This window comes from Rhinatrema bivittatum, chromosome 14 (genome assembly GCF_901001135.1).
Source record: "Rhinatrema bivittatum chromosome 14, aRhiBiv1.1, whole genome shotgun sequence".
Taxonomy (NCBI): domain Eukaryota; kingdom Metazoa; phylum Chordata; class Amphibia; order Gymnophiona; family Rhinatrematidae; genus Rhinatrema; species Rhinatrema bivittatum.
Window position 1 is genome coordinate 9,539,587 of NC_042628.1, and position 21,766 is coordinate 9,561,352.

Here is a 21,766-nt window from a genome sequence, read left to right on the forward strand (position 1 = left end):
GAATGGACACCTGAGTGACAGTAGTCCTAGAGAAGGGTGTTCGGCTGGGCAGGTGCATGAAAAGTGTTTGCAAAGAACTACTAATAGAATCTTCTTGATGTTGTAGGGATAAATGCCCAGGCTCGCAAACTGCAGAGAACCCGTGCAAAGGGAGGGATGACCTTGCTGTCAGGGTGTAAGAATGTTTCCACAACACCGTCTTTTCGTCGCACTGTGAGCGAGACTAGCTTAAACCAGGCCGAGATGCAAGCTGACAAACTGAAGAGGCATTACTCGACACTGCCAGAAGCCCTCTGCAGTGAAGACTCAATGGATGAAATCCACGGACATTCAGAAGAGAGAAGCAGTGCTGTGCAATATTCTCTCTACCAGTGCCCTCACCTTCTTCTCCTGCAGGGTTACAACCGGCAGCATGTAAGCACTGAGCTGATGCATGTGATCTTTCCATTCGCAAAGCTGCTTATCTTCCTTCCTTCGCTCTCTCATCTCTCACCCGTTCCACTGACATTCAGAATATGACAAATTCCAAATTGCATAGATTGGGCCATAGTGAATTGTGCAGTTGGACAAGTGGCTATAGCTGAATGGTTAATGAAATAAAAAATGACTGTGCTATGCATGCAGCAAGACTTTGAAAAACTCTAAATGTGCTTTTTAGAAGAAGGAAAGGTACAAACAGGTAGCGTTTTCCTAAGAAGAGGTTGCTGGAGGAGAAAGGGTCATGATATGAGTTTGCGAAGGGGGAGGCTGACAGGAAACGTGAGGAAGTAGTTCTTCACTGAAAGTGTACTGGGTACCTGGAGTAACCTTGCAGCAGACATGAGGCCTGATTCATTAAAAAGGAAACATTTCAAAAAAAGCTCACTCCTACATTTAGGAGCCTAAGGAGTTATGCGGGTAAATGTAATATACTATTATGGCAATTTTCAAAAGTGCATTCACACATATATGTGGAACCCAATTTGCATGTAAATTCTTTTGAAAATTAGCCCTATGTTAGGTGGCTATTTTCAGTCAAATTTAGAAGCCTAGGAGGATAACTTTCAAACAAAAGCACATAGCGACATATATGCACATGCATATATCTGCTTGCAGCCATATGCAAGTATTTTATGAGCCAGCCGCAGTACTGAATATAGCCAGCTTAGCTATAGGACAGGACTTTGCCCCAACCAGACTTAGCCAACTAACTCCACTCCTCCTAGTTGCACCCCCGGAATGCCCCTAACTTACAGGCCAATACAGTAAAAGTCGCAGGAGAGCGGGTGAACGCCCGCTCTCCCAGCGCGCGCACAGGCCACTCTCCTGTGCGCGCGATTCTGTATTCAAATGAGGGCCTGTGGCAAAAAGAGGCGCTAGGGACACTAGCACGTCCCTAGCGCCTCTTTTTGGACAGGAGCGGCGGCTGTCAGTGGGTTTGACAGATGATGCTCAATTTTGCCGGCGTCAGTTCTCAAACCTGCTGACAGTCACGGGCTCGGAAACCGGACGCCGGCAAAACTGAGCATCCGGTTTTCAAGCCGCGGGCCGATTTTCAAAAACTTTTTTTTTTTTTTTAAACTTTCGGGACCTCCAACTTAATATCGCCATGATATTAAGCCGGGAAAGTGCCCGAAGAAATTAGCGCCTACCTTTGGGTAGGCGCTAATTTCTGAAAGTAAAATGTGCACATTTTGCTTTCTGAATCGCTCGGGAATACCTAATAGGGCCATCAACATGCATTTGCATGTTGATGGCCCTATTAGGTTCAGGGGGGCTGTTAGCCAGCTAAATGCTAGCCTCCTTTCTTAATAGCCAGCTAGAATTTATCTGGTTATGTGCCCAAATATTCATTTAGCCTACTAACTTCTGAGTTAGTGGGCTAAATGTTTTTGAATATTCACCTCCGTGTGTTTGGGCAAATTGGATGGCACAAGAGGTCTTTATCCACTGACACACACTATTACTGTGTAAAGCTGGACTGAGGAGGGCGAAATCAAACCATAAAGGCAGCAAATGATTTTTCTCACACTTTAAGTCCGGTGCAGAGATTTTTTATTTGTGGTTAGAGAATTCCGCAGTGCCAAGTTATATTATCAGTAAATAAATGTGTGCATGGGAAGATGTCTAGGAAACCTTTGCAAGTTCTCATTTCGGTGATTTTCTGCCAGGTCACAGACCTGGAACTTTTTAATTTTTATTTTTAAAACTTGCTTCCTTTTCCCCATTGCAGCTGCCGTCGGTCCTGACTTGGTACCTTTTAATTTTTTAGAAAAGTATCACTGGTTGAGAAGGTTTCTAGATATTTTGCTCACTCTATGGTCTAAAAGATTGTTGGAAGTCCAGCATACAAGAATTATCTGCTTGACACGGTAGGGTTCATCTCAGACGTTCCAGCCTGAGATACTAAGAACATGAATTGCTTGGCAGTGCTGAAGTTATCATGTTAACTCGATGGAGCAACAGCTATAACAGTGGTGGTGTTTTCTCAGTCGTAGGGTAGCAACTGCATCGCAACCAGTGCTGTTTAGTAGAAAATATTACAAACTCCAGCCTCGTATGCAAGTTAATAAAGGTGTGAAATTAATTGCACCAAAATGCTTATTTTGTCTGCCAGTATGGGGCTGAGCAAGAGCCCAAGCGGCTTGAACTGCCTTCAGGGTGCAACTACGGTACCGCAAGAGTCTGATCTCAGATTTAATTCATTAGAAGCGTACTTTGTGGGCTACTGAAGGCTAATTGCCTGTTCGGTTTGGCTGCAGGAGCAGGAATATACAGTCTGGAAATGAGGCAGGAATATACAGTCTGGAAATGAGGCTACAGCTTGGCTTTTGGTTGATTTATAATTAACAGTCCTGGCCATTGCAAGGAATGGGCGAGAAGGGGGACCATGCTGGCTGGAGGGAGGGCAGGTAGCACCACAGTGCTTTTTAGAGTCAGTCTACAAGTCTGTGACACACGACCCCAAAAAGGAAGGGGTTGCCATTTTATCAAGCAATTATATTACTCATGGGCACTTCCAGATGACCCAGGTTGGTCACAGGATGCTGAGCTCAATGGACCTGGCACCTCTTATATTATTACCCAGGTACTTTTGAACCCATATCCTACTGCTAAATGGCTTACTGAGAATATACCCCAAATGCATGTGGAGTAAATAAATAAAGGCTTTTAAAATTATTCAGATATTTTTAAAAAGTTTGTGTGGGTTCACTTCAAAATAGAACTAATTTTGTTGAAGCTTGGAAAGTAAAAAATGACTCTGGTTGTTTCTCTTTGAAAATTTGCCAGAATTTAGTGGGGCTCAAAAGTGCCTGCTTCACTTGCAGATTGAGTTATGCACAGGAAAATATGTACGACTGTTTATTTGAAATTTAAAATTAGCATGTATTCCTCCTCCCCCCTACCTCCCAAACTCAACCCATCTACAGGAATGCCTCGTTTTTAAGCGCCTGTGCAGAGATTCGCTTTCAGATAGCAGGATATACTCATATACTATATTATATACAGGGAGAGAGAAGACCACATTATCCTACCAACAAACGAAAAGCTTTAAAAAAAACCCCAAAAACAAATTAGTAGAGATAATAAAGGTTTGTCCTTTTAACGATATCATTTCTACCAAACTAGTTTAGCTTTTATTTATGGTGTGTTTGCTGGAAAAACACTTTATTTAATAAGCTAGAATGTACATAATTATACACCGGGATTCACATATTGCGTTCCCCAACACCCTCTGATGCTGACTAGTTCCTATCTCGCAGTGGGTGGAGGAACAGCTGACTGCACGCCAATGGTCGATATTCAAAGGGTATGTCCAGGCAACCTTTTGACTTACCAGGACAAAACCTGAGATACGAATATTTCTCCCCACTGTCTGGCTAAGCTTTTGTGCAGATAACTTGTTACTGGCACAAAAGCTTGGCCGGATAAGAAAGAGGCGATGATAGAAGCATTCCAGAGCACGATTAAATTTTAGCCGGTGAGCACTCATACGCAGGGCTACCTGGCTGCAGTTACCTTGGCATATCTGGTCAGAAAACCGCCTGCCGTAAAGTTACCTGGCTAACTTTTATCCAGGTGAGTTTAACTGGGTACATTCAGCGGAATATTTCTGTGGCCAAGTTCTGCTGAATAGCTGGGTAAAATTATCAGGGTATCTTGCCTGCTAAATATTGACCTCATAGTGTTTTTAAAAAAAATTTTTTTTTTTGTGCTAAGCAAAAAATTCTAAAGAGAGGTCGATTTTTAAAAGTATTGCTCGCGCAGAACCAGCCCCAAACACGTCGGCCGCGCAGGAACAATGCAAATTTTAAGAAGACGTGAAATACGTGCGTATGTACCCGTGCGAGCGTCAAGAGCAAGGGGGGATGGAAAAGGGGCATGGGCATACCCAAGAGTTACGTGTGTAACTGCGAATTTTAGAAAAGCCGACCATGGCGCACGTTGTTGGGTTATCCACGTAGGTTTACTGCTAGTCCTGATGAGGAGCAAGTCTGGCGATGTCAAGTTTTAGGGATTTTCAAGACTGCTGAGCTACCATATAGACTCTGAGGGCGGGGGGGGGGGGGGGGTGAGAGTGAGAGAGACAATCTGACACTATATATCTACTACTGTAAGAGGGGCACTTTCAGCTCAGGGTGGGTTTGAATCAAAAGAACCTTATCCAAACCTTTTTTAAATCCAGTTACACTGACTGCTTTAACCACATCCTCTGGCAATGAATTCCAGAGCTTAATTATGCTTTGAGTGAAAGAATTTTCTCCGATTTTTGTTTTAAATGAACTACTTGCTAACTTCATAGAGTGCTCCCTAGTCCTTCTATTATCTGAGAGAGTAAATAACTGCTTAACATTTACCTCTTCAAGTCCTTCAATCCCTCCCCCATGGCCTGGGTGCAAGGGTCTGTAGCGCACGTAACACAACCCACCCTGAGTTGAAAGTGCTCCTCTTACACTGGGAGATATGTAGAGTGTCATACAGTCTCTCCTATTTATTATTTATTTATTTATTTAACAGTTTTTAATATACCGACGTTCGTATGGCACATCACGCCGGTTTACAAGTAACTCAATTAAAGGAGGAATTACAATGAACAGGGGGCCGGGGATGGGAGCAGGCCAGAAAGAGGAGGGGGGTAATGGAGACAGGAGAAGAGAGGGAAAGATAGGTAGCGTGAAATAGAGAATAAAGAGCAACCGTGAAAACAATAGAAGGAACTTATTTACAGAAGGATCTATTTACAATAGTTACATCTAAAATAATATTAATTACTTCAGTTTCATTGAAATACTTTATAAAATTGCAGAACGATAAAAAAGGGAGGGCAGGCAGCGGGAGGTGGAGAGGTATTGCCTTAGGGAGGGAAAGGCGGGCGGGGTGGTAGGGAGGGAGACTAGGAGGCTATAAAGGTGGGGGTGGGTAGGACTGGGTAGAAGTGTCTAGGTTTGGTTGGTTTCAGGATAGGCCTTTCTGAAAAGCCAAGTTTTTAAGCCTTTTTTGAAGGTGGCCAGGCAAGGTTCAAGGCGGAGAAAGGTGGGGAGGGTATTCCAGAGTGAAGGGCCCGCTATGGTAAAGGCCCTTTCTCTCGTGGAGGTGAGATGAGCGATTTTAAGGGAGGGAGTATGTAGAGTACCTGCATGAGAGGATCTGGTTGGACGATTGGTTATACGGAAATGCGGTGAGTCTTTGAGCCAGGGGTTGGTTTTGTAGAGGAGGTTGTGGAGGGTGGTCAGGGTTTTATACTGTATACGGAATGAGATGGGTAACCAGTGGAGGTCCTTAAGTATAGGGGTGATGTGGTCTCTTTTTCGGGTGTTCGTTAAGATTCTCGCCATGGCGTTCTGTAGGATTTGTAGGGGTTTGATGGTCGACTCTGGAAGGCCAAGGAGGAGGGAATTGCAGTAGTCCACTTTGGAGAGGATAGTGGACTGCAAGACTAGTCGGAAATCTTGTGTGTGGAGCAGAGGTTTAAGCTTTTTCATGATGTGGAGTTTGTAAAAGCCCCCCTTTAGAAGGGATTTAATATGAGCTTTGAAATCGAGGCGCTGGTCAAGTTCTATGCCGAGGTCTCTAACAGTCGGGGATGAAACGTGGGGTGAGGATATGTTGTTGGGGAGTGAGAGTTCAGGGTGATTAGATATTATGAGTATCTCAGTTTTAGAAGCATTGAGGGCAAGGTGAAGGTTGGATAGTAATGAATTGATGGAGGTGAGATAGGAGTCCCAGAGTTGAAGGGTTTCTTTTAGTGTGTTTTGGATAGGGATGAGGATTTGAACGTCGTCGGCATATAGAAAAAAGTTCAGTCCTAGGTTGGAGAGCAGGTGGCACAGGGGGAGTATATAGATATTGAAGAGGGTAGACGATAGTGAGGACCCCTGAGGAACTCCTTGTGTGAGGGAGATGCGAGAAGATTCAGCTTTGTCAATTTTTACTATGTATTCACTGTGGGAGAGGTATGAAGAGAACCAAGATAAAGCAGTGCCTATGATACCTATTTCTGCTAGAAGGGATAGTAGAATTTGGTGATTGACTGTATCAAAGGCAGCTGAGATGTCAAGGATAGCGAGGAGAAAAGATGTCCCTTGGCCCATACCTATGTGGATGGTGTTGGTGATTGCTAGCAGAAGATTTTCTGTATTACGCTCCTTACGGAATCCAAATTGGGATGGATGTAAGATGTGGTGGTCCTCGAGGAAGTCAGAAACTTGGGAATTGACTACCTTCTCGAGTACTTTGGCAATAAGAGGGAGGTTGGAAATGGGTCGATAGTTTGCTGGGTCAGAGGGGTTGAGGGACGGTTTTTTGAGGAGGGGTTTGACGACAGCTGTTTTGAGTGGGTCTGGGACTTTACCAGATGATAAGGAACAATTTATTATGTCAGCTAGGGGTTTAGCAATAGAGGTGGGCATGGAGAGGAGGGTTTTTGTGGGAATAGTGTCTGCAATGTGGGATGCTGGTTTTATCTTTTTTAGGATAGACACTATTTCCGAGGTGGATGTAAGGTCTAGGGATTTCAGCATGGGGCCACTATAGTTGGGGAGCAGGGGGGTGGGGATGGGCTTAGGGAGGAAGCGCTTGATGATGTTTGCAATTTTGTTGTGGAAATACTTTGCAAGCTCTTCGCATTTTTCCATGGGGTTGCTTTCATGGGATGTGGGGAGGGAAGGCTTTGTGAGGTCAGCAACATAGGAAAAGAGGGCGCTTGAGTTGAATTGATAGTCATGGATTCTAGACGAGTAGAAGTCACGTTTGGCTTTGAGGGTGGCTTGACGGTAATTGTGAAGGGTCTGTTTGTATTCTGTAATGTGTGTGTGTGTGGGTAGCCGACGCCAGATGCGCTCCTTCGATCTGAGGGTCTGCTTTAGCGTTTTTAGATCATTATTGTACCATGGTTTCTTATCTTTCTGAGAGAGGGGGATTTCTTTGTGGATCAGGGGGCATAATTCCTCAGCTATGGAAGAGGTGATATTGTTCCATGATTGGAGGGCTGCATCAGGACTTGAAAGATCTAGGGTCTTGGTGGCTGTTTCAATTGCTAGGGATATGGCCTCCGGGGGGCAGGGTTTACGGAAGGAGATCGTTTTTCTTTGTGTGTGTGGTGTACAGGGGGGGGTGTTAAGGGTGCCAATGGTATTAATAATAAAGTGGTCGGACCATGGGACGGGGGTGGCAACAGGGGAGTTGGGAACTGAGATGTGGGAGTTAACAAAGAGTAGGTCAAGGGTGTGACCTGCTTTGTGTGTCGGGGTGGTGATAGTCTGTTTGAATCCTAGGGCTGAGAGGGAGACAAGGAGGGCTTCACAAGCAGAAGATTTGGGGTTAGCGTCCATGTGGAGGTTGAAGTCTTCGAGGATAATTGCAGGGATTTCAGGCTTAATGTTGTCTATAAGGAACTCAATGAGGGGAGAGGGGTCATGTTCAAGAAGGCCAGGGGGGGCATAAATGAGGCAGACTTGTAGGGAGGTGGATTTAAATAACCCGATTTCCAGTCTAGGAGGGGGGGAGGTAGGATGCAGTTTAAGGCTGAGGTGTTTTTTTGTGGCCAGGAGTAACCCTCCACCTCGTTTCTTAGGTCTGGGGATAGAAAAAACAATGGTCTCTCTCTATCCCCCACCCCGGTAAGGACATGGAAAACTGGTTTCCCCCTTGTGCGGGCAGTATGTGCATAAAAGCCCAGGTGGTAATAATCCTGGGACATCACGCCATCTCTTAAGATCACATGCACACATATGCACAGTGGGGTATTTTAAATGATACACATATGTGTGCACGCGATATAAAATTGCAGCGTATCTCTGCTTGCATGCTGATATGGGCGTTTATGGGCGCATGCACATTTTTTAATTTAATTAGCCAGTATCGGTTTCAGTTCTGCACAGTTCCTGAGCGATGGACATGGCCTGCCACCTGAAGGTAGCTTAGCTCGAGCTAGCTCAGTGGATGTTCATCACTATCCCACTGACATTTTAACTCATGATTTGTTTGCACACCTTTGAATTTCACAAAATAGAGGCCTAATATTTAAAATTAAAACTTTGTTTGTTCTTAGTGGGGATCTAGCATTATTTAATAGTACAGTTCACCAATATTTAAGCCTTTGAGTGTTGCTGTCCTATTTTTAGCTGAGATGAAATACTGCTTTAATGCGCTGAAATTTCAGATGATTAAAAGGTAGGGTACCCAGTGTCAGAAAACTCACTTCCTGTGCATGAAAAAGTACCCTGATTTTACAGCAGGTGTTATATGTGATTAGGTTTTCTGATGATGAGGCAGGTGATGATCTAATGACACTGAATAGGGAAGGAGGGGCCATCAGCAAGTCGCGTCTTTCTGATCGGTTAATGTAGTGGTGGTAAAGACCTCAAATGCTTGCTACGTCTTGCGTTTGCACAGTAATCCATTCCCACATTTACAAAGAGGTGACAATAAAGAGAGAACCTAAAACCATCGCGCAGGAGAGCTAAAAATGCAAAGGTAGGAGAAGCTGTCTGCCGCTGAGCTTACATCCTAGTTGCTTCAGCAGTTTTCTTTGGAAACTTGTATCTTTATTCAGAAAAACACAAAAACCCGCAGAATAATGAAGTGTTATAGCTTGAGCATATTATAGGGGAAAAATTCATTTGTTTTTGTGGAAAAGAAAGACAGGTTATGTATCTGTACCTCCATGGCCTCAGTGTACCTTCAAATTTAATTCTGTTTCTGCTTTCTGTGCTTGCTCTCTTTGTATTATAGGACAATCTGGTTTACCTGCTAAATCGTGAACAGTACACAGTGGGTCAGAGGACGCCATCTAGCAAACCCAGTATCAGCCTGTCTGCCCCTGACATCTTACCTCTTCACTGCACCGTCAGGAAGATCAAGCCACCAAGTCGTTCTGGCCACCGATCAGAGGAGAAGCTGGTCCTGGAGCCCATCCCAGGGGCCAGCATTTCAGTCAACTTCTCCGAGGTTGGGAAGACAACGTTGCTTCACCATGGAGACCTCCTGTCCTTGGGATGTTACTACCTTTTCCTTTTCAAAGACCCTGTGAGTCTTCAGCCTCTGCCTGCCTCAGCTCTGGTCAGGCTGAAATCCTTGAGCCGGGGCGCTGACCCGCAGGTGATTTTCACGTGCAAGGTGTGTGGCAACGTACTGAAAGACAGGACATCTTCCAGGAGGCCTGGCCTGTCCTCTTCCTCCTCCTCGTACAGTAAAGACAAAAGAGCATCCCAGAAAAAACTGCGCCTGGAGTTTGGACGAGCTGTGGAGGACCTGCTTTTGGAAAGAATCCTAACACTGATTGAGCCAGGGGGAGATGACCACAAACTGACCCCTGTGTTTCTTCTCTGTCTTTGCATTCAGCACTCTGCCACCAGTTTTGAGCCTGGTGAATTTGGCCAACTGCTGCTCAAGATGGCAAAGCAAATACAGAGGATAGTGTGGGTTAGTTTTTAGGGAGAAGGGTTTTTTTTTTCTGAGTGGGAGGAATGGGCTTCTGTACATTTCCCTGATAACAGATTGATTTTACATTTCACGCTTGGAATTTTGGAACATATGGATGTGTTCTAATGCCACTCAGCTGCTAGCTCAGACATCTGTAGAGCAAAAGTCTTACTGTCAGCAGCCCAGCCCAGGGCAGTGTAATGCTTTGTTGTTGGAGGATTCTAGCAACGTCATCTAGAAAGATAATAGAAATCCCCTGGACTTCTTGAAAGAAGAGTAAAACGTTTCTCTAGTGCTGTGAATGAGTCTATCTCAGTAAAGTCTTTCCTTGGCCCAGAACAGTGGCAGTTCCCACCAAAGCCTGAATGCCTTCTTAATTTGCTTTCCCGTTTATTGTTCTGGATATCATCTTTCCTTAATTATTTAACTATCCTCTATTTACCTAGCACTGTGATGGTAACATCTTCACTTTAGCCATCCTAATACCAGTATTTAAATTAAACAGCATGAAATACTTGCTGACCATGCTTAAACACTACCCCTGCTGCAAAGCCTGCCATCTTGGTCATCCCAAACTAGGCAAACAGTATTTCATTCAGGAAGTCAGCTTTTGTTTCTGCACTCAGGAGTCACCTTGCTGTCCCTATGAGGTGAACTAACGGAAATCAGATATTTGGCAGAAAAGTTTTCAGTTCTAGCACTCTGCTCCAACAGTATATCTCTAGGCACAATTCAGATAATACCATAACCCTGTATTAATCTCCCCGTTCTCTAATGATGGAAAATGAGAAATGGATACAGGCTTCTGTTGACTCTTTCTCCAGGAAGGATAGAATCCTATTACTATGCTGCTGCTGCTGCTACTACTACTACTAGTGCTGCTGCTGCTGCTACTACTACTACTACTACTACTACTAGTGCTGCTACTACTACTAGTTATTTATATAGTGCTACAAGATGTAGGCAATGCTGTATAGACACACATAAGAGACAGTCCCTACTTGGTAGAGCTTACAATCTAGTCACAACATACAGGCAAGACCCACAAAAAGCTTTGTTTATTATAGCAATGGCTGCATCAACATTCTATATTACATCTTAGTGGCTGTTCCTGGGATTAAGGAATAAAAGCATACTGAGAAACAGAAATAATATGTTATTTCCCAGTAACATTTTAGCTCTCTTATGTAGTGCTTTCATTAGCAACATAAGACAGCTAAAATGTTACTGGGAAATAGTTATATTATTTCCCAGTATTGCCATCTTATAATAAGTATTAGATAATACATTTCCAGCTAGTGCAATCTGTTGCAAGGACCCAGTGGAATATTAGGATTGTTAGTGTAGTTCATTATTAAGGTGGAAGAAACGTTTGCTTGCTATAATCCATTAGGATTAGAAGTAAAGGTTGTGAGTGATATCTTTTCACTGGATAAGCTCATCAGACCAGTGCAGAATGTGTTCCATTAAAAAGGTCTCACCTACAGCTTCTCTGTAGCCAAGTGGACTTCCAGGACTGGCTTTAGGGGTGTGGCACCTGCGGGGCACTGCCGCTTCAGTGGTGCAGTGGTAATGCTGAAAATGTGCCAGCACAGCTCTCGGGCCAAGGAGGACACTGTTCCTCCTGTTTGCACAGGGCGCTGCTGATGGTGAAAAGCCAGCCCTATGGTCTAGCATTGCGACCACGGTACTACAATTCACGACAAATTGTAGTTCTTTCTGTATTCCTGTACTTTGTTTCGGTCTTGATTTGTCCGTCTTTCTCTTGTCAGTTGCTGTCTTCTGTCTCTTCACATGTATTGCTCGCAGAGTCACATTGTGTTCCTTTGTTTGCAGGACAGAACTAAAGAACTGGCAGAGAAGCAGTCACAGCAGTAAGTTTCTTTCATCTGCATACATTTCTAAAAAACAACAACAAAAAACCCAAAACTGTGATCCAAGCCAAGGAAACAAATGACTTTCTACTGCTATTAAACGAGGTACAGATGGACAGAGTAACAAAGAGGAATTTTTAAAATGACAGCTTGGTGAAAAAAAAAATGTGTATGTTCCCTATTTCTGGATCTCTTTCTTAACAAGCTTTTCTTTCACATACTCCTAGTGCAAGGCACGTTTGCTATTTAAATTCTTAAGTAAAAGCAGTATTAAGAACCTCCCAAACACCCTCTCCCAAAAAAAGCAAAATATGATTCAGGGTTTCTGGGAAAAATCATCATTTCAGGAATCCTTCATGCAGCACTTGGGGATCCAACCCATCCCCCAGCTCCAAATTTGGATCAGCAGGTCCCCAGTGTTGCTCCCAAATATTTAACTGGCTCATTGCCTCTGCTATTTAGAGTGGAAGAGTAGCCTAATGGTTAGAGCCGCGGGCTGAAAGCCAGGCTTCGAATCCCACCGCTGCCCCTTGTGACCTTGAGCAAGACAGTTCATCCTGCATTGTCTCGGGACGTTCACCAAGCTACGTTAGACTGTTACTATGCGGTAAACAGCCTAATGCAGCAGTAGCATGCAGTATTTAAAATACTGCTCATTGTCCCCCGTCCGTCCCCCTCAACACAGTGAGAATGGTGAGGAGCTGATTAGCATGCAAATGCATGAACATCAGCTGAAAACATGTACATTAAATAACACAGGGTGTCTCGAAAATCAGAAGCCGCGTTATTTCATTCAATGTTGGCTACAACTCAAGGACTGTAGCTAACTTTCCCTGCGAGCCCCAGGACTCTCGTCCATGTTCCCATGCTCCCGGGGCTGTGTATTTTTAAAGGGACCGATGGGTCCACAGTAACCACCCAGCAAGTGTAGCAATATCCCTGGGCGTCTCTTTGAGAGTCTATTGTCCCACCCTGCCGCTCCTTGAAATGACCAAAGTCAAAAATACAATTTTTACTCTCAGAAGTTGTGGCATAGACCCAACCCCCCCCCCCCCCCAACTTCTCCCCTTTAAAATAAATAAACAAACCCTCTCCAGTGCCTTAGCAATGCTGCCCTGGTTGTCTAGCGGGGTCTGTAGCGCCCCCTTGGTCCTGGACCCAGCTCGGCCGGTGCTTGCTGGTCAATGATGCGCCTTTGCACTAAGCGTCTGGGCCCTCACAAGCCGTCAGGGCAACTTTGGTAAGGCTTGGGGGGGAGGGGGGGGAATGGGAGCAGTCGGGGAGGTGGAGAGAGGATTTTTGGAAAAAGAGAGGGTTTGGGAGGTTGGGTTGGGGCCTGTGACCTAACGTCTGAGAGCTAAGGTTTTATTTTTTGAATTTGGCCACCTCAAGGGGCAGAGGGGTGGATGGGAGAGGGGGTCTCAGGAGACCCTCAAGGGCTTTGCCACCTCGAAGGGGTTACTTTGGCCCGATTGCCCCTTTTAATCGTTGAAGACCTCACAGCACGTTTCCCCGCGGTGTTTTACCATGGGGTTTAATAAGCTGCAGTCACCCAAAGATGAGATTTGTGCAGTGTTCTCTCAACCTAGCTTGATGGACTCTCTACCTGGGTAACATCAAGCTAGGTTGAGAGAACATTGCACAAATCTCATTTTTGGGTTTCCTCTCTCCGAGGGTCATCAAATCTTCACAAGAGAGCACTGTTCTGTTCGTACGTCTCACGTTGAATGTCAAAGTGGCCCCTAACCCCTACACTAATACCTAAACCTCACCTCGAATTACTAGATGGGCCTCCCATAGAGATATAAATACTTATCTAGGGTGAGGGTATTATGGCTTCTGTCTGTCTGTCTTTCGCGCTCTCACTCTCACACATGGTCCCCCCAGTGGTTGTATGTAGGAAATAACACATTCTGACACTTATCTCAAAGTGCAAAAAAGTTATCGCAATTTGCGGTAACTTAGCTCTTCACATAGGTATTAGTGCAAATTGCGATAAACTGCCTATTACCATAAAACACGCCCCTTTTTCTATCACATGCGATATTTAGTGCATTTTGATAAATCCAGGCCTCTCTGAGGACAGGGAAATGTAACCTGCTTGTAACCTGCTTTGAAGTTTACAAGCAAGGTAGAGAGTCCATCAAGCTAGGTTGAGAGAACACAAAAGGCAGAATATAAACTAAAAAATAAAAAAAAAAGAAATATGTTTTCTGTCCCAGCAGGCTTTAAAAAGGGGGAATTTTGCCTGTGTTTTGTGCTCCTTGGAACTCTTCTGCTCTGGTCTCTTGCAGGCAGGATCCTGTGTCTCTGTCTCGCCTCAGCATCACAGATCTAATCCCTGACCTGCAGCACATTCTCTTCTGGATGTCCAACGCCATTGAGCTCCTGTACTTCACCCAGCAGAAATCCCCCATCTACATCCAGAGCATGGAGGAGGAGATGGACATCAAAGGTAGGGTCTCGGGTTCTTTCACTAAGGAAATGCATTTCTCAGGGAGGGAAAGGACTCCCCTAGACTCCAGCCGGGTTTTTTTTTTTTTTTGTTTTTTTTATTCGCGGCTTCAGCCCTGGAATGTTCTCCTCCTCTTCCGTCCCCCCACCCATATGATTCTTGTAAAATGTGTCATGCATTCAGATCTCGTTCATGCCAATGTAAAATGAATCTTCTGTGGGGGTCTCTTTCGTAACCTTTCCCCAGCTCCCAACATATACAATGCATAATTCTTCTGTACCTCTTGCTGCTTCTACAAGATTATGCTGATGTTCAAAAGGAACAGGCATCCTTAAAATTGTACATTTTTCTTCCCTTTGAAACAGTTAATTCAATCTTTAGTTAAAGAAGCAAACCTATTGAATGAATTAACATTTTATGTAACAAGATCTGGTATTTAGTAAGTTTCTTTGCTTTCCTTTGGACATCAGACGCCCATTGTTTTGACAAACTATCTAGTACGACGTGGCAAGCATTCGCCCAGTCTTTAAAATTTCAGGTCCCTAGTAGCCAGTCATTTATTTTTATAGAGGGCGATTCCCAGACGGCCCGCGTCATTGTGCGCACTTTATGCAGATTTTCAAAGAGAAAACTACCTGCGTTCTCTCTGAAGATTAGCAGGTGCAAAGTGTGCGCGCACTGAAAGCATCCCTGTGCGTGGGGGCCATGGAAGGGCAGGGGGGAAAATCGAGTACGCACAATTGAAATTCAAATTGCACCCATGCCGTCTTCCCTCCCCTGACCTAAACGTTCCCGCAGCAACTTTTAGCCACAATCCTCAGTCAGGTAATTTTACGTGGGTAAACACCCATCATAGAGAAAGCTCTGGCACACTAATTTAATCCCCTGGTTCCAGTGAATAGCGACAAGTCCGAGTCAGATGATCCCGGCAGCAGGATAAAACTCTCCCTTCGCACGTCCTTCATTCCTTCGTTGCAGTGAAAGTAGCAAAGGAGGCGAGAATGGAACGCCGAGAGAAGCTAAGCCGAGCCCTGGACCGTTTCCAGGCCGCTGCCCGTCTCAGTTCCCATACTGATAATGATTCAGGAAGAGCAATGCATTCTTTCTGGTTGCGTTCTGAGCATTTTTTTTTTTCTCATGAGCTAAAGATATCCTATCCCTGGTGACTTCAGAGATCCATACGGTGATGAGATAAATGTAAAATTTAAGATGTTTATCACCCATATCAGAAAATATTTAACTAATTAGATACAATTCCTGATTTCAATGCTGGTTTTTTTTGTTTTTTTTAAGGGGAGGAGCAGCTCTTGGTGCATTCACCATACTCACTTTCCCACGTAGTAGTGCTCCTGCCTCATTCCCAAATAACTTTATATAAGTTCTTCCAAATGTCAGTCAAGATTTGTTCCTCCTCCTTCTTGTATTAAATAAATGCCCTTGTGTATGCTTCTGATAATTTAGGTATATCTCATGCAGGACCACCTTGAACTGAATTTGTAGACATAGTTCTTTGATCACAGGAGATCTCAAAAGCTAAGTGGGAAGAAGCCTAGCCTGTATTTAGAGGGAGATGCCACAGGAAATGGTGTGGATGGCTCACTAATGGGACCTTTCTTCCCTCTGAGCTACTCCAGTGTGGTGTTAAAGCACACCATGCTCTTCAAAATGTTAACAACCTTAAAATAAGGCCTAACCTGTAGGGCAAATGGCGCCCTGGGAGAAAATAATTGATGCCCCCGCCCCGCAACTGTGTGAGAGAGTGACGCATACACAGGTTCTCACGCTGTCTCACACGTAGACACTTAAATGTTCATTTTCTCAAATACACGCATACAGGCTCTCTCACACACACATGCAAATGTTTTCTCTCGCACAGGCCCTCTCATATACACAAATCCTTGCTCTTATACACACTCTCTCTCACACATACACAGGCTCTCTCCTTCACAGACACGCATGCACATAGGCTCTCATACCCACGCACTCTCAGGGCCTCCCCTTTTTCTTTGGGCCGCAGTGGAATGGCGTCTGCCACGCCCTGCCACCACCGCCGGGCCTCTCCTCCGTCACCATGGGATGGGTGATGCTGGTGCTGCTCAGGGCAAAGATGGGCTCTGGATGCGGTGGTGACTGGTATCAGATATAAGTCACCACTGCCTCTATAAACCTGCGAGACAATTATGATTCTCCACAAAAAATCCACTTGATGTCCCAACACCCAAGTTGACACATCTGGACATTTCCCATAGAAGAGCTTTTTCAGTCCCAAGTCCTAGCTTGACGAACTCCATTCTGGATTACCTACAAGAGATTACCCTCCTAAAAATGTTTAAAAAGGCACTAAAAACCTTTCCTTGCCAAAGCATTCAGAATCCTAAAGACATCCCCAATTCACTAAAAAGGAAAGATCTGTACTTCCACATGATATAACTCATACAGCTCTTATGCTCTAATCACAGCTGGAGTCTTATCTGTTCTGTTTTTTATTATGAATGTTTCTTTTTATTGTTTGACGCCTCGAGCAAAACCGTAGAGAGGGGGTTAAAAATTAAAAATAAATAAATATACCTCGATGTCATCTGAAGAGGAGGCCTGTGAGCTCTCTAAAATTAATTTACATATCACAGCCAATGAAAAGTCCACTTTTCTCCTGGGCCAAGGCAGTTACTAAAACTCTGTATTATTACATTGTGGAGTGCTTGAGATAAAACTGCTGTGCAAATGAATAGGTTCATAATATTTATTTATTTGCCTTTATAATTTGCCCCTCCCTAAAGGTGAAAGTACATAATACGCAGAACATAAAATGCATGGGATGTGGAAGGAAATGTTTCTTGTTTCAATTCATTTTTTCCGGTTCAGGTGTGGTTTCTTTTTCATATTTTGGTTTGTTTTAGTTTGTTTCATTTACTGAACTGAAACATTACATTAAAAATAATTAAAAAAAAAAAAGAAACTTCTGCCGCTCCCTCATCTCTCCCTGGCACCAAAACATTAAAATTATTCCTCAAGGCCTTCCCCATAAGCCCCCCTCCCGAAAGTATCTCACACCTTCCTGGGGTCTGCGAGAGGGCAGGAGCAATCCATGCTCACGTCTGCCCCACGATGGCCCAGTTTCAAAATGTTGCCATTCTCAGGCCTGCCTGCCACTGGCATTTTGGATCTGGGATCCAGCTGGGCAGGAGTGATTGGGGATTATTGATCCTGCCCCTTTCTACCTGGCAAGCTCACGCAGACCCCAGGAAAGGGGGAAGATACTTTTGGGGAAGGTTGGAGGGAAAGGGGTTACTTTTAATGTTTTGGCAGCTTCCTCGGTTGTGTGTGTTTTTGTTTTTGTTTTTTTTAATTTCCGAAATGAAAGTTGACGAAAAAAATCCCTGAATTTTGGGAGGGGTGGGGAAGTTTAATTTTGTTTTTAAATGAAACGCGGGTGTTTCCTTGCATTTTATTGTTTTAAAAACAATTGCGCGTCCCTAGTAAATAGCAACAGACATTACCTTCTAGAGGTTCCCGGCCTTTTTCCTTTGATGCTGATTCCGTATCCTCTGTGCACTATTTTTGCTTTACCTTTCCAATGTAAACTAATTAATGACCAAACGATTACCCTTCCTGGTTCAACTGCCTGACATGGCTCTAATATAAGAGAATCTCTCGGGCATCCATTCTCACGTTTTGTAACTCAATTTATGGAGTGAATCCCAGTTCAGACGCAAAACTTTTCATTGTACCCTGTGAAACATTAGACGCAGAGGGAAGGAACAGTTTCAGTTTTTAACAATTTGAGGTGGGAGGGAAGGATTGCTTAAGTTTTACCTGCAAATTGGAACAAGAGGTCCGTGAAGAGATGAAGTAATTTCAGAGGGGAGCTATCACTTTAGCATCTTCTGCATCCTCGTACCCAAGATCTAATGATCTGCATCTACCATCAATGGCAGAGCAAAGATTGAACATTAAAGTTACCAATTCCAAACCCCAGACTAACTTTTATAGCTTTTGACTGTGAAATCAATAACTCATGAGTGTATTGTCCCAGGAACTACTCCTAGCATTGTATGAATGTTTGTTTGTTTGTTTGTTTATTGATTTACTTTTTTTTAAAGAAGGCTTGCAACTGTTATAAGGAGGAGCAGACTCGCTCAAGTTAGCTGCTTTCAAGCATCACACCACAGAGCAGGCCATGGGAACTGTTTCCGTGGAAATATGTTTTACTCATAACACACAAAACAGTGCATGGGAGCATTTGATGGGAACCCTGCTGTTCTCCACAGCACTCTCTATTGTATGGACTGCAGAAGATATTTCTTTCTCTGATACACACGTTGGGATATTTACTGAAAGCCCTGCTGCTTTCCAAAAGCGCCACATTGAAAGACTTATAGAAGATAGTTCTGGCTGAGTGCCCTCTCTTTGGTTTTCATAGCAGGGTATTAGCATTTCATTTACCAAAATTGCACTGTGTAGAAAATACAGTGAAGATTATTTAAAATGGCCTTTAAGTGTATGCTTTAAGATTCAGTTCTCACAAAATATATATTTCCTGCATGTAAAGGGAATGTTTTTTTATACAAACTTACCATAATAGGAGACTATGTGATAGTACAGTTCTTTTCCGGAAATATTCTATATCCTTTTTACTTTGGTTGAAGTTAACATCTTGAGAAGAAAGAGTTCTGCCCTTCAGTTCAACTTCTTTTTTTTTTTTTTTTTTGCTAAATTCTGCGACGAAATCATTGGCCTGCGATTGCGAAATCACAATATATAGGAAGTCGGTCTTGTCCCAAATTAGCGTAGTAGCAGCCTCATGATACTGCTACTCAGTTCACCTTATCGTGGAAAGTTCTGGTTTTAAATACAATGATTGCTTTTGCTTTCTCTTCTACACTTTATCTCCAACTGTACAGAAAATCTTCTTCTCTTTTGCTTCTCCCTCCCACCCTCGTGTGGGGAGAAGGCATTTTCAGCTACTTCTGGAGTTTGGAAATGGAAACAAGAAAGCATTTCAAGCCAGTGTTAAACAACAAAAAAAAAATCCTTGTTTGCACATGTAATAAATATTTATGAAGCCGTTCTCATGGTTGTGCATCCATTTGTTTCTTCTGACTCTGTATTATTTAAGCTTTCCAGAATTTTCTTGTTTGATGTTACTTTGCGCTCAGGGAGGTATTTGGGAAAGACCCAGTGATGGATGATTTCTTGGAGGTGTGAGAATATTGTCTGGAAAACATTCCCCAGTTTTGCTGTCATGGCAGCTTTTGTACTCTCCGGGAAGGAAGATGATTGAAGATTCTGAAATGGCATTGTACATTGATAGACTATTAGTTAATAATTATGTCAGGTCAATGTCAACTGAGCCAAAGCTGGATCACAGATGACCCCCCCCCCCCCCAGGCAATAAATTGCCTATTGTAATTCACTGTTTTCCAGGACCTCTATTTCACTTTGATCACAGAGAAAATAATAACTAGCTAATGAGAAGAAATATTCAGCTCTCCTATGAGGAAAGGCTGACGAGGTTAGGGCTGTTCAGCTTGGAGAAGAGACGGCTGAGGGGGGATATGATAGAGATGTTTAAGATCATGAGAGGTCTTGAACGAGTAGATGTGACTCAGTTATTTACACTTTCGAATAATAGAAGGACTAGGGGGCATTCCATGAAGTTAGCAAGAGGCACATTCAAGACTAATCGGAGAAAATTCTTTTTCACTCAACGCAAAATAAAGCTCTGGAATTTGTTGCCAGAGGATGTGGTTAGTGCAGTTAGTGTAGCTAGGTTCAAATAGGTTCTTGGAGAAGTCCATTAACTGCTTTTAATCAAGTTTACTTAGGGAATAGCCACTGCTATTAATTGCATCAGTAGCATGAGATCTTCTTAGTGTTTGGGTAATTGCCAGGTTCTTATGGCCTGGTTTGGCCTCTGTTGGAAACAGGATGCTGGGCTTGATGGACCCTTGGTCTGACCCAGCATGGCAAGTTCTTATGTTCTTAAGTCAAAATCTCTAAATCAGATTGCCAGTGCCCATTAAACCATACCTGCTTCATAAATGGTCACATCACACCTGCATCCTTTTCCATTTCTTTCACTGTGCCAAGCTAAAAGAAAAATGTGTGGGCATTTATGAATCATCAGGGAGGAACCCAGCCATGCTGCTGCCATGGGCAGAACAGAATTTGCAGGCACTAATGCCCTCTCATATTGCAGGCGTCGACAAGCATTCAGGCGGATTATCTCAGTTGTCACATTTGGATCCAGGAGAATAGGAATTGGCAAACAAGTTTTTTCAAATCATCGTCTCTCGTCTGCTGTTCTTGGATCTGATGGCAAGCAACATGAATGCGAAGGTAGATAGATTTTACAGTCGCAGACAAGATCTTCAAGCACTGGGAGTCAATACTGTCCTACAAAAGTGGCCACGGGACGAGATGTTTGTGTTTTCTCTGTGGCTGACGATAGACAGATTGCTTCAGAAGATAGCTCAACATCCCAATTTAATGCTTCTTCTAGCTCCGGACTGGCCTTGATGGCCTTGGTATGTGGATCTGTGTCATCCGATGCCTTTGAGAGGGCTTGACTGTTGTAGTAAGGTTATTCCTCAGCAGTGGTGAACACCTTTTTGCAAGCTCGAAAATTTTCTACATCATTGGTTTACATGCGAGTTTGGAGGATTTTTGAGACTTGGTGCTTGGAGCGGAAGTGTCAGCCCACTTTGGCAACGATTCCCCTAATTCTGAAATTTCTACAAGATTAAGGGATTGGCCCTTAATACTCTGAAAACAAGTAGCAGCTTTGGCATGTTATAGCGGATGGGTTCAAGGTAAGATGGTATCCTCGCGGCTGGATTTTTCTCGTTTTTGAAGGGTATCAAACATATTTGGCCACCATTGAGGATACCGGTACCGCTTTGAGATCTGAATTTTGTACTTTTTTGGCTGGTTCCAACTTCCTTCCTCTCAAGCAATTAACAATAAAGATGGTGTTTCTAGGCTCAATATGTTTGGTGAGACAGATCTCGGAGTTGCATTCTCTGTCTTGAGAGCTTTTCCTAGTGATTACTCCTGATAGTGCAAATTAGACCAAAGGTCTCTAGATAGGGATATGAATGAGCAAAAGTTCAGGACGTTACGTTTTTTGGATGTGAGAAGGCATATCTTGTGCTTCCTTAATTGACTAGAAGCTTTCAGGAAAGAGATCATTTTTTTCGTCCTTCATGGAGGCATAAAGAAGGGGAAAGATGTTTCTCATGCCACAGTGGTGCCTTAGATTAAAGAAATAATGGCGGCCTATGTGGATGTGGGTCTGCCATTGCCAAAACAGATTAGGACTCATTCTATTAGAGCACAGGCTATGTCTTGGGCAGAGTTCGGTCCGAAATCGGTAGGGCGGTAACGTGATCTTCTTTGCATAACTTTTCCAGGCATCATGAACTGGATTATAGGGTTTGAGAAGACACGTCATTTGCCAGGGCAGTGTTGACAGGAGTTCTGCCCTAAGAGGAAGTAGCTTTCGCACATCCCAGTTGTGTGGACTGGCCTACTG

At 43.7% G+C, this 21,766-nt stretch overlaps 1 protein-coding gene across 2 annotated transcripts in view; it reads left to right on the forward strand.

Moving 5' to 3' along the window:
- Positions 1 to 21,766, forward strand: part of RADIL (Rap associating with DIL domain) — an 82,130-nt gene that overhangs the window by 39,571 nt on the left and 20,793 nt on the right. For both annotated transcript variants that reach the window (XM_029577495.1, XM_029577494.1), the window contains exons 5-8: positions 107 to 414; positions 9,214 to 9,903; positions 11,740 to 11,777; positions 14,072 to 14,232. In XM_029577495.1, coding sequence (XP_029433355.1) covers positions 107 to 414; positions 9,214 to 9,903; positions 11,740 to 11,777; positions 14,072 to 14,232 — 1,197 coding nt within the window. The remainder of the gene's footprint in view (positions 1 to 106; positions 415 to 9,213; positions 9,904 to 11,739; positions 11,778 to 14,071; positions 14,233 to 21,766) is intronic.